The sequence below is a fragment of the Rhinopithecus roxellana genome, chromosome 9 (assembly GCF_007565055.1).
Source record: "Rhinopithecus roxellana isolate Shanxi Qingling chromosome 9, ASM756505v1, whole genome shotgun sequence".
NCBI lineage: Eukaryota > Metazoa > Chordata > Mammalia > Primates > Cercopithecidae > Rhinopithecus > Rhinopithecus roxellana.
In genome coordinates, this window is record NC_044557.1 from 128,732,971 (window position 1) to 128,748,984 (window position 16,014).

At 38.4% G+C, this 16,014-nt stretch overlaps 1 protein-coding gene across 2 annotated transcripts in view; it reads right to left on the minus strand.

Annotated features, from left to right (window-relative positions):
* Positions 1 to 950: 950 nt before the first annotated feature.
* The window catches only part of AGPAT5 (1-acylglycerol-3-phosphate O-acyltransferase 5), a 52,410-nt gene continuing 37,346 nt past the window's right edge, over positions 951 to 16,014 (minus strand). The window contains exons 6-8 of one of the 2 annotated variants that reach the window (XM_010381384.2): positions 11,631 to 11,789; positions 5,427 to 5,550; positions 951 to 3,440 (exon numbers count right to left, since the gene is read on the minus strand). In XM_010381384.2, coding sequence (XP_010379686.1) covers positions 3,215 to 3,440; positions 5,427 to 5,550; positions 11,631 to 11,789 — 509 coding nt within the window. In that variant the 3' untranslated portion in view covers positions 951 to 3,214. The remainder of the gene's footprint in view (positions 3,441 to 5,426; positions 5,551 to 11,630; positions 11,790 to 16,014) is intronic. The other variant, XM_030937704.1, reaches the window with a different exon arrangement.

Genomic DNA, 16,014 nt, shown 5'->3' on the forward strand with positions numbered 1-16,014 from the left:
ACGGAATATCTGCCAAGAAAATATTTTACTCAGTCTTCAATCTAAACACTACTAAAACCAAATTAAGGTTAAAAATTATTTTACTATGCACTTGCAATTATACACACAAAATACTGCTTTGATAGACATTTCTGTTTTCACATTTGTTGTGGTATACATCTGAGAGTTACTGTGTGTCTATAATAAGCAAATTTTATATTTCTGTATTTCCTTTTTATTTTTTAAGAGATGGGGTCTCGTGCTGTTACCCAGGCTGTAGTGCAGTGGTATGACCATGGCTCACTGCAATCTCAACCTCCTGGGCTGAAGCGATCCTCCGACCTCACCCTCCCGAGCAGCTGGGACGACAGTTGCATTGCCACCATGCCTGGCTAATTTTTTTTCATTTTTTTGTAGACAGGTTCTCGCTATGTTGCCCAGGCTGGTCTTGAACTTGGCCTTATTTCCTTCTATCTATGATCAGTCTAGTTAGATCACTTGATTGACACAGACCTATTCAAAGAATATAATTATGAACAAAGGAAAAAATAAAGCTTATGTAACCCATAGCAAGGAAAATTACCGCCACTCTAAATTTTAGAAATCACATGGAAATGAAACATGAAAAACTATCAGTATGTATGGTCTAAGAGTTAGCCAGATCGGCACTTTCATTCACCAACTTAGTTAATTTCAGGCATTTGACATGTGTCATTGAGATCACTTAATGATTACAGAATTGTCAAGCAAATTAACATCGGCCATGCATCTTACAAGTTACAGATGAATTTATATAACCAAACTAACATACTGCTGAACGGTTTTGATTATTTTAGTGTATTTTTTAAAACTTTGCTCAAAGCTTAGGGAAAAGTATTGTGAAGAATGCAGGGCCAGTCATTAAGCCTATTTTATGTACTAGGAGACTGTTGGTGAATTTTAGGGTCAAAAAATGTTAAACAGCACAGCCATTAGAGACAGTGAAAGATTTTATTATTTTTTTACTTTCATCCAAACACACCCTTTCCTGAAAAACATAAAAGCATGCACATCAATGGCATTCTTATAAAGAAAAATTAATAAGTAAGCTGTAAATCAGTAATAATACAAACAAAAGTTTAAATGATATGTGAAAAGATTTACAGGTAGGTATACGGCCTTAATTTTAGAAAATAATTCAAGTCAGTATTAATACAGGTTAAGGAGAAGCTTCTAATTTTCCAAACATTTTGATACAAAAATTTTTTCAACTACTATATTTTATAGACCGTTTGTGAGAAGATTAGTATAGTTCTATGAAACATAACATTCAAGTGATCTTATGCAGGTCAGACTGCCTTGTTAAAATAAGTTAGAATCCACATAATTCCAATAGTATTGCCTCTCAAAGTTCAAATTTAGAACATATCCATTATATTCAAAATATGTTAAATCCCTGTACTTAACAAAGACATGGAATTGATCTAAATTTTACTTTACAGGTAAGAGAAAATTATAATTCGGCATGAGGAAACTTTTCATAAGTTTTACCCATGCCCCACTGATGATTAGGCCAACTGTATCCTGAGTGTGCGTGGATGTATGCATACATTCTAAATCAATTCACACCACACGACTCTTCAAAGACGATGTTTGAAACAGTTTATTCTCTGGCCTGGGAGAAGCAGTGTAACACAGTCACTTGATTCTCCCTTAATCATTATTTCTTTCATTTTGCTTACCATGATCCAATTGGTATGTTTCATGTGGGCCACTGATATATTTTTGCAACAAAAATCCAGTAGCAGTAAGCAGAAATGTTAACTTAAAGGACTATGAGGAAATCAAAGTTTAAATTATAACACAAAAATAGAACAGTTCACACTGAAAGGTCTTCTCCCATGGGATACATTGTTCCATGGCTGAAAAACGTGATTTGGTTCCTGGAACAAAGCTCTTGCTCTAAGGTGATACATATTAATGTGTAGCTCCACTAAACCTAATGGAAAATAAACAAATTCGTTCAGTCCTGATGAATTAAGTCTGTATTTCACTGGCTTGAGAAGGTGAATTTCTTGACACAGACAAATGCAAAATGCCCCTGCAGTAGCTGGTGAAGCCCACTCACAAGGACTTAAAGAGGTCAGCTCTGAAAGTGGGCAGCCCAGGCTGGCTCTGCATTTCTTCCCAGCAAGTCTACGTGCAAGCCGCTGAGCGGCACCACTGACGGGATCCAAAGGAAAAGGACCAGAGCCCAGTGGGAATCCACCACATTACAGAAACGCGACTTCTGAATATTCTGTTAAATCAAAGAGAAGAAGGCAAAAGGCACATGCTAGTAAATCTAGGCAGAATGTCTGCAGGCTCTCATCACCTTAAAAATCTTGTGAACTTGGGGTCCAACCAAGGTTCACACTGACTATTATGATATTAAAAAAAAACAAAACAGAAAACCTTAATGTTTTCAAGCACTTATGGCACAGACATAGGGAAGTATTAATAGCATAAATATTCAAAAAGCTGGGAAATTTAAAGTTCTGCTATAATGAATCAGAATCACAATTTTAAGCTTCTTTCTCATATTTTATACCATTTTTTGTGTGTACAGGGTGTGCAAATTAAGCAATTTCAATAAATATTAGAAATTTATTTTGCAAATACAAAATGAGTAAAATCAGCTAATAATGCAATACAATAAAAATCATGTGCTAAACAGAGCTTTTTCCCCATGAACACTTTTTACCCTTTCCTTTGAACATCCTGACACTTCTTAAATACAATTTATTTCACTGACTTGTAGAAATAAGCAAAAGATGAAATATTAGCTAGCTGCAAGATACTAAATACTTTAGTAATAAGACCTTAGAGCTGTCAGGTTGTAATAAATTGAAAATAACAGAGAAAGTAAAATATGCTGCAAATTAATGCTCAAAAATGCAGTCATCTGACTTACAAAATACACAATCCCCCCAGCCTTCTCAAGTTGTCGTTAGTTCATGGGAAATGGACAGAGTAGGAGAAACTCCATTTAGCTTTTACCCTTCCAGCAGCCCTGGTGCTAAAGTTGTATTAACCAGGTATGTCTGCCCAAGACCATTGCATATCAGCTTTCGTCACAAATTCTATTTTATCCAATCTTCAACCAACAAGGCTTTATTTACACTCCTTATTAAATTCAGGAAACAATTTGATGTCATGTGCAGCCGCCAAAAATAGACAATGTAGCACATCCCATTGTCTGGAGACAGCTATTTGTTTATGCTTTAATAGTAACCCACAGGCAGCCAAGTAGGGTTCCATATATCCAGGTGTTCACATACAGCTTCCTTCCAGCATCGGTCATAAGCATGCCTGCAGTCAAACCACTTAAGATCAACATTGATGGTAAAGTCTTCTTGATACTTAATTTGGAATTAACACTTTTCCCAGGAAATCTTTTTCTTCTTTCTGGATCTGGTGACTCATAAAATTCTATAAGCATCCTATAGCCAGAATGAAAAAGGTTTAGATTTTAGTCACTTCAGTATTTCAATTCAAAAAATATCCATTAGGTAGCTATTACATGCTGGAAAAGTTATGCAGGTCCTTGGAAAATAAGGATGAGTAAGGAAACATCCAGAAATTTGGATTAATAGAAGTTTCTAGTCTTTTAAAATATCTTTAATATGCTCTATGATTAGTATACATGAATTATATATGTAATATTTCAACAGGTGGTTTTAAGCCATTTTATGAGGATGCTTGTTGTCTTTTAAACTTTTGATCTATAAAGTTTTACAGTGACCTGACTCACAAATGGCTAATAACCCGCTGCAGCTTCTCCTCCTTTTTACATGGAGCTCCTATTCCACCAGAAGTCAAAGATAGGACCAGCGGTTCTTAGACAGTGGTCCCTCTGTATCCCCAGGAGGCTGGTCCCAGGATACCCAGCAGAGACCAATATCAAAGGATGCTCAAGTCCCAGATATATGAATAAAATGGCATGTATTTGAATATAACATACGCACATCCTCCCAAATCCTTTTTTTTGAGACAGCGCCTTACTCTGTTGCCAGGCTGGAGTGTGGGGCAATGATAGCTCACTGCAGTCTCAACCTTCCAGGCTCAGGAGATCCTCGCACCTCGGCCTCCTGAGTAGCTGGGACTACAGGTGCACGCCTGGCTAACTTTTGTATTTTCTGTAGAGACAGCGTTTTGCCATGTTGCCCAGGCTGTCTTGAACTTCTGGGCTCAAGCAATTTGCCCACCTTAGCCTCCCAAAGTGCTGGGATTACAGGCATGAGCCACCACAGTCAGCCCCCTTTTTTTCCTGAGTATTTTTGATCTGTGCTTGGTTGAATCCACGAATGTGGAATCCATGGATATGGACTGCTCACTGCACCTGGTCTGTCTCAAAAACACCTTTATTCCCATGGAATTAGAAAGACAGGTGAAAGAAGGAAAAGAGCATAGTAATTCATTTTCCCATCCTACATAAGATTTGTAAAGTTATAATAGCAGAACATACCCAACATAATAATCTAAAACACAAAAATACTGAAAGGAAAAGCGCTTCTATTGCTTTATAAATCACACACCCTAGTGATAATCATTGTTTTAAAATGTCCAGACTCATTCTAAATATTTATAAATACTTATAAAATAAGTAGGACGTTAAATACATTTGTCTTTTTTCTGAGAACACATTTTCATGTCAATACATGTAGATCTTACTTTTAAATTTCTTCCATGGCCAAAGTGGTCCTGAAGGCTGGCTTAATAAATTACATCATGTACACTTGAGAGTCAATGAAAAATAGAAGCTTAAAGTTTCATTTTTAACCTATCACACTTTTAATCATTTTCACCTAGTAAAGTTAATCCAGGAGGGTTAATTAAAAACATTTCACTGTAAAACAAGGAAAAGAAGAACAATGATAGTTCCTTGAGAAGAAAATATATATTAAGAGAATAAAACAACTGGCTAAAATTTCTGAATTAACCACAGAAGACATTGTGGATATAACCCTGTCAACTGCCGCTTCTATTTCCAACAAATATAACAGCGTCATATCTGCCTGCACGCCAGCACAGTCCTCTACCCCTCCCTTGCTTTTCTGTGCGCACCAGCCCAGTAGCTGGTCCCATACAGTAACACCACTTTATGTGACCTGAGAGGTAGGTCCGGGCATCTGACACTGAAAAGTTTTTTTGTGTGTTTGTTGTTGTTTTTAATTTAATTTGCTATGTTATCATGTAGTATTGTCAAAGAAATACTATCAATGAAAGTAGATGGGCCCACTGTAACAAGTTCTTTTACAGTGATTTGTACAAGTTTAAAACATGATCAGATATGCATAAAATTTGATTTGAATTTATAAAATGTATTCTTGAGACAATACAACTATTTACACTGGTTTCAAATTGTTGACTATACTGAAATCTAGTTGAACTGAAGTTCCGGAAGTGGTGGAAGTGTTGTTACTCACTTATCTTTGATTTCAAAACGTTCATGCAGCCATCTTCTCATATGTTCTTGTTCTTCTGGGACATCTTTTTTGTCGATACGATCAATGTGAATATGAATTTTTGGACATTCTTTGCAGAGAAATTCTAGCAAAGAACAAAAATATTTCATTTTTTACTATTTTAGAACTCATGGTCATATAAAGTAACATAATGAAAATAAGGTAACAGGACAAAAAAAGTTGTGAAATAATGGAAAAGTACAGATTCCTTAGCAAAAATAAACAAAAGTTAAAAAAAATAAGGATTATAAACTGGTGGTTGGGGGTTTCAAGCTGAAGTAGAAGAGCATGTTATAATTTCTAAGTCGACTACAATTACGTAAGTCATTAAGTTAAATCAATAGTACCAAATGTAATTTTTCATGTGACAACTTTTAGTGCTATACACAGCCCAGGAATAGGAAGCTGGGGCCTCCTCTAAGTCCATACTCACCTCTCTGAAGGGACTCCAAAATGCCTACTACCACCAGCCCCCATCCGAGTGTGTCACCTGTCACCACGGTGACTGCTGCCTCCCCACCAGATTGCGAGCTCCACAGGGGCCGAGAGGAAGCTGGTCTGGTTCACGATGGCACCTCTTTACCTGGCACACAGCTGGGGGCACTCACAGGCGCCTGATAATCCTCAACTCCTTGCTCGTCGCCTGACACACAGCTTCTCGTCCCTGACTGCTACACAGCTTCTCGTCCCTGACTGCTACACAGCTTCTCGTCACTGGCTGCTACACAGCTTCTCGTCACTGGCTGCTACACAGCTTCTCGTCACTGACTGCTACACAGCTTCTCGTCACTGGCTGCTACACAGCCACAACAAACTTGCGGGAGCAACTGCCCTCCTCTCTAACTTGGCCATTGGTTTCTAATCATTGCTACTCCTTGCTTTCCTGATACTTGCCATATTTTAACATATTATATAATTGGTAAAATAACCAAAATTCTTACTGTGGAATAGCCATGAGCCCTGTAAACAACTGTAGTTTTTAAGACTTGCTAATTTGAAAAAAGGAGACAGTCTTTTTCAGCCTCGATTGCACAAGGGATGAGGCTATTATCTATTCCAAGAAAGAACTTTGAGCCTAGAAACTCCCTTCTTTGTAGGTGGCTCCTTGTGGAAAGGTAAGAATGTTAACATATTTAAGTTCCCTGGAGAACAAAGAAATATTCCTAAGATTTAAGAGCTGACTAAGGTAGGGAGGTATGCTGAATGGGAGACTGAGACGTTTTGGTCAAATTGAAAATGCGTTCAAAACCATGTTCTGAGAAATGATGAACCTACACTCCACTGTCCGAGGAAGGCTTGCCTTTGCTCTTTCAACCCCACAGATTTCCCGTTTTTGCTAAGTACTCTCTGCAACTGCTCTTCTTGATTTCAGTGTCAAGCTCTTAGTAACATGCAGCATTTAGGTGATCAAAAATACCCTGTATTCTTATACACTTCCAGGAGTAAACTGGCTTTAATAACACACGTGCAAAACAGTAAACAAAGATTTTAATTTTTCAATATTTTTGTCTTAATTTTCCTACAGTACTATCATCTGAAAAATCAAAGAACTGCTTAAAAAGCATTTTCAGCAGCAGAACTGTGCCCTAGGGAAGAGCACACATGGTGGAGTCAGGTAGCCTGGGTCTCCACCTCTGGGGTAACCTTGGGCAACTCTGTCAGCCTCTCTGTGCCTAAGTGTCCAAGTCTATAAAGTAGGGATAATAATAATAGCACCACTGAAACGGTCATTCCAAGAAGATTTCAAGCACCTACAGGAGTGCTTGGCACACAGTATGCACTATGTGTTAGCTATAATAGTGTTTTAGCCACATATTACTTCTCACTCTATCTTATTTCTATTTCTGATACATAAAAAGACAGATTCCAATACTAATTTTCCTGCCTTCACTGAATTATCTAGATCTCCTACTCAACATTTCCATAATCAAGTAATCATCTGGTCCGCACTGCAAATACCCAATATTTCAAGTGCTGGCATACAGACTGTAAGGAAGATGGAACAGACCTGCATTTCGAATGTCAGAAATAGAATGCTTCGTGGAGTACAGTGCTCAGGACGTGGCAGGGCCTCTACTAAGACGTGAGCTTTGGAAGAAGAGGCAGTGGTGCTGTGAGAAAAGGACTCCAAAATTTGCATGGGTCCTTTCGTTTTTCCTAAAACTTCATGTGCTCAGAATGCGTTTACAGCATGCTTTTGAGAATGCTGATTATTTCATTCAATCTCTGCAATTCTACGCAGGCAGGGGCAGTTATTATCTCCTTGTAAGATGAAGAAACTAAGTCTCAGAGAGGACCAAGGCCCAGCGTAGGCATGGTGGGGCTGTAACAGCCAAGTCCCTAAGGTTCAGGACCCAGATAGGGACTATGAGAGGAGCAGGCGACAAAGTGGAAAGCAGTTCAATGGCAAATGACATTTAGGAGGTTCTAACACTGAAGGCAGGAAATAAGTGGCATAAATACTTCCTATAGATTTAATAAAGTATTTATATATCCACATTTGCAAAAACTATCTTAGTTGAAGCATAGTTCATATTACATGAGTAGAAATTACCCTATAGCACCTTAGGGAATCTAGGGAAAAATACTCTAAGGTATAATTGTTTTTCTACCTATAAATTTCTAGTAGGCACTAAAGTACACTCATACGCTTGGGTAATACAGAAAGTCTTCCAAGTATTCGTATGGGCCACAGGTCTATTTGCTGTAGAAACCAAGTCCCATTTGCTCTGAAGGCAACACACAGACCCATATCCAACAGGATGAAGCTGGGTAGATAACTGCTGTTAAATCACATCAATGAACACTATATAGCCTTTAAAAAAAAGTTACGGAAGTATATGTACAGACATGCACAGCTGTTTATGACACACAAGTAAGAAAATATGAAGAACAGGAGCTATAGACACACACACAATCTCATCTTTAAAAAACACATAAAGGCACATACTCTCTCCAACATATAGACATTATAAAAAAGGATTTAAAGGAAAATATCCAAACTGTTAACTGGGGTTACAGCTGGACAGGTGAATTTGTGGAGATTTTTTCTTCTTCTTTTGGGTTATCTGTAATCCCCTCTTCCCTGATCCACTTTTTTCTTTTTTTCTTTTTTTTTTTGAGGCAGATTCTTGCTCTGTCACCCAGGCTAGAGTCCAGTGGCATGATCTTAGCTCACTACAAACTCTGCCTCCCGGGTTCAAGTGAATCTCCTACCTCAGCCTCCTGAGTAGCTGGGATTACAGGCGCCTGCCACTGTGCCCAGCTAATTTTTGTACTTTTAGTGGAGATGGGGTTTCACCGTGTTGGCCAGGCTGGTCTAGAACTCCTGACCTTGTGATCCACCCGCCTTGGCATCCCAAAGTGCTGGGATTACAGGTGTGAGCCACTAAGCCTGGCATCCATATTTTTAAATATAAAAATATTAATAGAAATGGAAAGTATATATGTCGTAATATGAAAATACTGGTAGAAAAAAACTTAACTAGGATCACACACAATACTTAAATAGAATATCAAATGTTGTCCTTAAGCACACAATTTATTATATTACACGATCCACTTCAGAAATATAATTTTAAAAAAATCAATAGTAATCAAACTACCCTGTCTCATCTCTGCCGCAATGACATCTTCCATGATGACAAGAAGCAGTGAACCATGCGAGAATGCCCAGGTGGGCTTTGATTTATACCTCCCTTAAAATGAAACTTACACCATAAAACGGGAAGGACAAGGGACACTACTGGCTGCCTCTCTCTTCAACATGAGACCTCATGGAGGTGACTGCAAGAATTCCTGTAGCATTTGTTAGCACTGCAGCTTCTACAGCTTCCCTGTAGAGCGTCCTGGTAGCAACGTGGAGTGGAGCAGAGGCTCTGCATCTTCAACAATCACTGCAGCTAATACTGACAAACAGTGATCCCCCAGAATGCTTTGAGAAACACTGGGCCACGGCATATCAACAATCTAACAACTTCACGAAAAAAATTATTTCTTAATTGCACCATAAAATATGAATATTAAATCGCCTGCTATATATAGAGATAATATTTAATACTAATGAAATTTGGCCACAAAGTACTTACAGTATTCCAAGTTACAGAATTTTATACCTAACACAACTTATATCAGATTTCATATAATTTAAAGTGACTATTAATCTAAAGTAGATTATAACCAGACCAGAACACCCATCAATTCATATAAACAACTGAAAGCAGGGCTGAGTCAGTGACAGAAAACAAAAAAACAATGAAGGCAGGGTTTTTCAAGCTACGGGTTAAAAGCAACACACTAAAAGGAAAAATGTGTTATTATTATGTCTTATGTGCAGGTATACATGTAGAATAATGTCTCAGAAGTGGGAATGCTAAATCTAAAATGTGAATGCATTTGTATATCTGAGATAAATGTCCAAAGCAACTTCTATAGAGATTTATACTATATTGCATTCCTAACAGCAAAGTATAAAAATGGCTGTTAACACTCTAATCTCACCCACTGAGCCTATGTCAAACCTTGGGGTATTTGCCCATCTAATGGATTAAAAAAAAAAAGGTATCACCTGTAGTTTTAATTTGCACTTATCTTATGAATGAGGTTAAATGTGAAATGTCTGTTCTTGTCCTTTACCCATTTTTCTTTCTAGTTATCGGTCATCTTCTTATCAATTTGTAAGTGTACTTTATACATGAAGGAAATGATCCCTTTTCTATGATTTAAGTTGCAAATAACTTCCCAGTTTGTCTTTCAGTCCTGATTTTACTCTGGTGTATTTTTCCTTTAATTCAGAAATACTTTATCCTTGACTGACGTGATACGATTTTATTTTCTTTATGGTATCTGGGTGTCAGAAAGGCCAACCTTTCGAAAAGAGACACAATTTGTAACGAATACACATAGGCAGTGACCACCCCAAAGCCACAGTCAGCTCACATGTAGCAGAGGATAAGCAGGGCAGTGGGAGGTTGGAACCCAGGCAATGCAACTCAAAGAGGGTTTTGGATTCCTCAAGGCACTTGCGATGCAGCTGGGAAGAGAGAAAGACAGAGCCCTGCGCTAAGTGCCAGTACTGTAACACACGCCGTCAGTGCCACAGCAGTACTGCGAGAGCAGGGGTAGAAGGCACGGTGCTATGCTGGGAAAGGCGCCACCTGTCACTCTGGGGGAACAGTAGGCTTGGATGAGGGCAACAAAAGAGAGGGCGGTTTCCTGTGGAAAGTAGGATTGGCCACACAAAGTCTTCGACTACTGAATATGCATGAGGTGCAGGAGGACTCAGTCAGCCAGGTTCACCATGGCCGAGGCTTCACGGCACAGCGCAGGACGAGGCAAAGGCAAGGCAGAGCTCAAGGCTGGAACACAGTCCTCTGAAAGCAGGCTATAGAGGCTGGCGTTACCCATGAACTCTGCTGAACCAATGGGTTCTTAGACAGGCGGGGACATGATAAAAGTAGCAGCATTTAAACAAGGTTATTATGGGGAGTCTATCTGTTTTTCATTGGTTATAAACACTTGTTTAATCTTAAACTACGTTTAATAAACTAGTGACAATCTTGCTGAACAACTAAATGTCTTGTTTTCAAATGCAAAAATAGGTAAATAACTCCTTCAATAGTTTAAAAGAGAAAAATATTAATATGCCACTTTTTTATAAGAAGGGAGGGATGGTAGAATAAGAATATATCTGACAATAGCTCAAAGGTTCTTAAAACCTAACATGTTTGAAAAAAAAGGTAACACTTAACTGTATTTCTTCTTGTCACAATGACACCAAATTTCATAAATATTTTATGAAAAATACAGCAAAAGGGCAGCACTAATAATGTGCACCTCAGTACTGCCAGGGGCGTGCTCTTTCTTCACGCCTTCCTCCCCTTTACAGAGCTTTCCATTTGTATGTGTGAACTTTGAGTAGAAAGAGGCTGGATTAACGACAACTGATTAGTCCATAGGACTAATACGACAGCCAAGAAACACCGCACTTTGCAGGACTAATGAAATTTCAACTGTTACATCTTAATAACATCTTGAAAAATATGCCGGGTAAATGTAATGAAGGAAAAAAGTTCACTTAACCTACTTTGCAAAACTGAATTCTACATAAACATATGCACCATATACACCGCGTGGCAGGCATTTCAGGCGCATGGACACACTTACCCGTCATGGTCGGTGACTCTCTTCGCTGCCCTCCATTGTCCTTCCCTTCGTAAACCACCGTAACATCATAAATTGCATCTAAATAATTCTTCATGCAATCAAAAGCAACGTGAGTTGCCTTTATTCGTGGTGTCAGCACATGTTTTAATACTGCAAGGCCTAGAAGAGAAGTCAATTCAGTGTTGTCATTAATTAGTTACAAAACACCTCCACAATAAAATATATTGTTGAACATCTAAATTATTTTTAAATTCCCTCAAGTAAACACACCAGAATCTATTAGTGCCACAACCTCATATCTTTAGGGCTTTAAGTTTAGAAAGCACTCTCACTTGCCTTTTCCTGTTTAAATCAATATTCATTTGCTATATATTGATCAAATATCTACATGTACAAGTCACCATGCTGGAAGTTTATGGCCTATTGGAAACGCTTCAATCTAGTAAACCCTGGCAAGGGTAAATATCAGTGCCCTTGCTTCTGGCCACTGAACAAAGGTGATAGCAACTTGCCCATGGCGACTCAAGATTTCCTAGAAATACAGTCACACAGCACATGGCCTCCTGTGTCTGGCTTCTTTCACTCAGCATGGATCTGAGGTTCATCTGTGTGGCTGTAGGTCTCAGTGCTTCATTCCTTTTTATGGCTGAGTAATTTTCCATCTTGTGAACAGATCACATTTTGTTGACCTATTCACTGCTTCATGGACGTTTGAGTTGCTTCCAGACTTTGGCTATTACGAATAATGTTGCCATGAACATTCACAGGAACTGCAAATGAAGGCTGCATGTGAATAAGCTTTTGCATGAACATACGATTTCATTCCTCTTGGCTATATGTGACATATTTTTAAAAGGTTCTTTAGCTGGGGGACTACCGCAATTATCCAGAACAAATTGCATTCATCAGGTTCCTACTAGGGTTAAGGATTTTGTTCTCCTCTCCTTCCTATTACCTCCCTTTTCCTTGATTAAAATATTTACTGACAATGTAACAGAAAACAGTAGTTCTCAATAAGTGACATGAAAATAGACTACAAAAAACTAGTCTAGATTTTCTACTGGTCTCTCTCCAGGGAAAGTAGCTGAGTAAGGAAGAACAGCTATTACTTGGTGGGACTGTCCCACACAAGAGTTTTTAAAATGCAGGGTGGTGTGGGAAAGACAAAGATTCCCACAAGCACATATCTGACTTTAGTCCCCAGGGCAGGGGCAGTTAAACTGATTCACGAACTTGCAACAAAAACCTCAATCACATACCAAGCTGGGAAGCATTTATTTGTCAATTAAACTAGTTAACACTTCCTTCTTTGCTACTGGAGCACATCCAACTTTATGAAGTCCAAAGTTTCAAAACATCACTCTGTGGTGTTCACTAAAACAACCAATTACTAGAATCCAAGTAAGTTAGTAGGGAAATAAAGACAGAAAGGTAGTCTTTTTAAAACATAAAGGGAAATGAATTATGAAAGTTTAAAAAAAATAGCTTTGTGACATGAATCATAGCCATTAATGGTATGTAAACAAAACTAAAAAAAAATCTTCTAATGAAGGAATACACTGGGAATAGCTTCAATTATTCCAAACATTTTCTATATCAAATTCTCTGTATCAAATCCAAATCCTACATAGTCCAGGTTTTAGTATCCAACACTTGAAAAGGAATAGCCAATGAAGATGAAGAAAAACAAGGGGACTGTGGTGGTGACACAGGTGCCCCAGAAGGAAACAGCCCAGGAAGAGCGAAGTGCTCAGCCACGTTTGCTGGAAGACACTTGAAAGGCCCAGAACTGAGACATGACTCCCAGGCACAATGGAGGGTCCATGACATCTTGATTGATATTTTCAGTGCAGTGGTGGGAACTGAAACTCAAAAATGGGTTCAGTGAGGTGCCAATATGTGAGGTGAGAAAAAAATAAACCACAGCAAATTCTTTCCTGAATTTATTAACAAATGGTCTATTAATTTCCAACGGTTAGAATAACATAAGAAGCTCTTACTATTAAAACAAATAAAACCTGGTCCTTCTTGGATAACTCAGAAGTCACTTTCCATTTCTAAACCAGAGCTCATAATAAACTCTAGTCCACACGGGGAATTATTTACAATCTCTGACCAAGCGGTCACCAACTCTCAACAGTGATAAGAGTTAAAACAAAAACAATTTTATAGTAATAATATCGAGGCCAATCAGAATTTCGATAGAGAGAAACCCAAATAATGACGTATTCTTAATTAACTGCTCTAGCTTGAGCCAACCATATTGAGATCTGACTACTTTCCAGGGAACTACATAAAGGCCTGAGCCCAAACAGAGAAATGTGGTAGCTATTCAGTTACTTCTTCCTGGTCACGATCTAGTGTCTGTTCTGGTACCTGCTTTGCCTTGTTTCCCTCTCCAGAGCTCCTGAATTTCTACTTAATGCTAACGATGGCCTAGCATACCCTTTGACTGAGTTTCTCCCTAAGGGTCATTTGCGGTACTGGTTGAGTATACCTGAAATTCTGCAGTTAGTACTACATTTTGGAAACATTATAAATAAACGAAAATACACTGGACAAAAAACTTTAATGATCCATGTAGAGAATGTTACATTTATATACAGAATTTAGTCTGCAATGTATTTAATATATATTATCTCACTTGATTCTCAGAAATTAAGTAATTGAGGCTCAGAGAGATAAAATCTTGCTCAAAGTCACACAGCTAGAAAGACCTTATAATGTCTGGTTCAGTATTTTTCTATGCCATAATTAATAAGATACTATTCTGAAACTATAAATAAGTTAAAGATTAATGAGGCAATAAAAAAATTTAAATAGCTACAGGACATGGCAGAATGTCTTAAAAGAGATAGAAGATATTCTCAGAATGTAAAAATATTACTCATACTTCAAGGTTTTTTGAAATCACACATATCTATTGGTGAAAGCTTCAGGAAAAAGCACACTGGAGAGATGCCAATGTGGAGGTATACAGCACACAACGGCGGGCAGAAGGACTTTTGAACAAAGGTACAGAAGCAGGGACCCGGGAGGCCTCTGGAGCACTTGTGCAGAGCAGGAGGGGCTAAGTGTGACAAACACACCAGGTCACACTGCTGTAAGCTTCAGAATAAACACTGATCTGTAGGAGCACAAGGATTGGAGGCCAAAGAACAGACTGAATCTAGGTGCAAAGAATAACAGTTCTAAGTTTCACAAAGAGTTTTGGACATTCAGTCATAAAGCAACAAAGTCCTGAATTAGGAATGAAGCAGTGAAAACTGAAAAGATAAAATGTAATAAAGTGAACACCAAATATATACTGAATCAGCAACTGATTGAATGTGGTCACAGGGGAAAAGGAGAAAAAAAAATAACTAGGCTTCTGCTCCAGAAGTCATAGACAAGGCCACACCATGACTAGAAGAGGAATGGCCAGAAGCAAGACATGCAGAGCATGCCGGCATGCACGCACCTGCCATGCAAAGAGAGAAGTGGGAGGGCAGCAGGCAGGGAAAGAGAACATTAAGCTGGGCGCCATGGCATGTGTGTATCTGCAGTCCTAACTACTCAGGGGCACTGCTTTAGCCTGGGAGTTGGGGAGCGGGGGAGAGAAGGAAGGGAGGGAGGGAGGAGAATAAAGAAAGAAAACAGAAAGAAAGAGAGAAGGAGAGAAAAGCAAGCAAGCAAGCAAGAGAGAATGAGTGAGGGAAGGAAGAAAGGGAGGGAGAAAAGGAAGGAAAAGAAGGAAGGGAGAGAGAGCGAAAGAAAGAAGGAAGAAATGGGGGAGAGAGAAGATGAGTTCAAATTGGGCATACTGAGGTTGAAGTAACAAAACATTCTAGAAGTAGTTGGAAATATGGTCTGTAAAATGGCAAGAATCAACCAAAGCTAAGCATATGGAAATCGTGGGAATGGATAACTGAAGTGATGGCAGTGGCTGAGAATAATAAAGGGCAGAAGACGAAAAGGCAAGAAATAAAGACTATGGAAACATCCACATTAAAAAAAAAAAAAAAGATAAAAATAATAACAGGGAATAGGACAAGCCAGGAAAAAAAAAAGGGGGGAAACCAATGTAATACAAACACCAAGGGAAGAGAATGTTTAAAGGAAGAGGAAGTGATATTTATCTTCATAAAGAAAAATAATACTCCATTGTTTATTTCTACAATAAAGTTAAAATTGTTTTCTGGTTATAAAGTTATAAATAATGTCGAAAGTTAACAAATATGACAACTGACACAAATGATACGATGCTTCGGAGGTCAGTGGTAAGTTAGAAGTGGGATACACTTTTTGGAGACTGGATGGAGTCAAATACAAGAAAGCAAGGGGCCCAAACTTCTCTTTGCACAGCTACAGACTTAGTTATTTCAGAATGGGTGTATATTTGCAA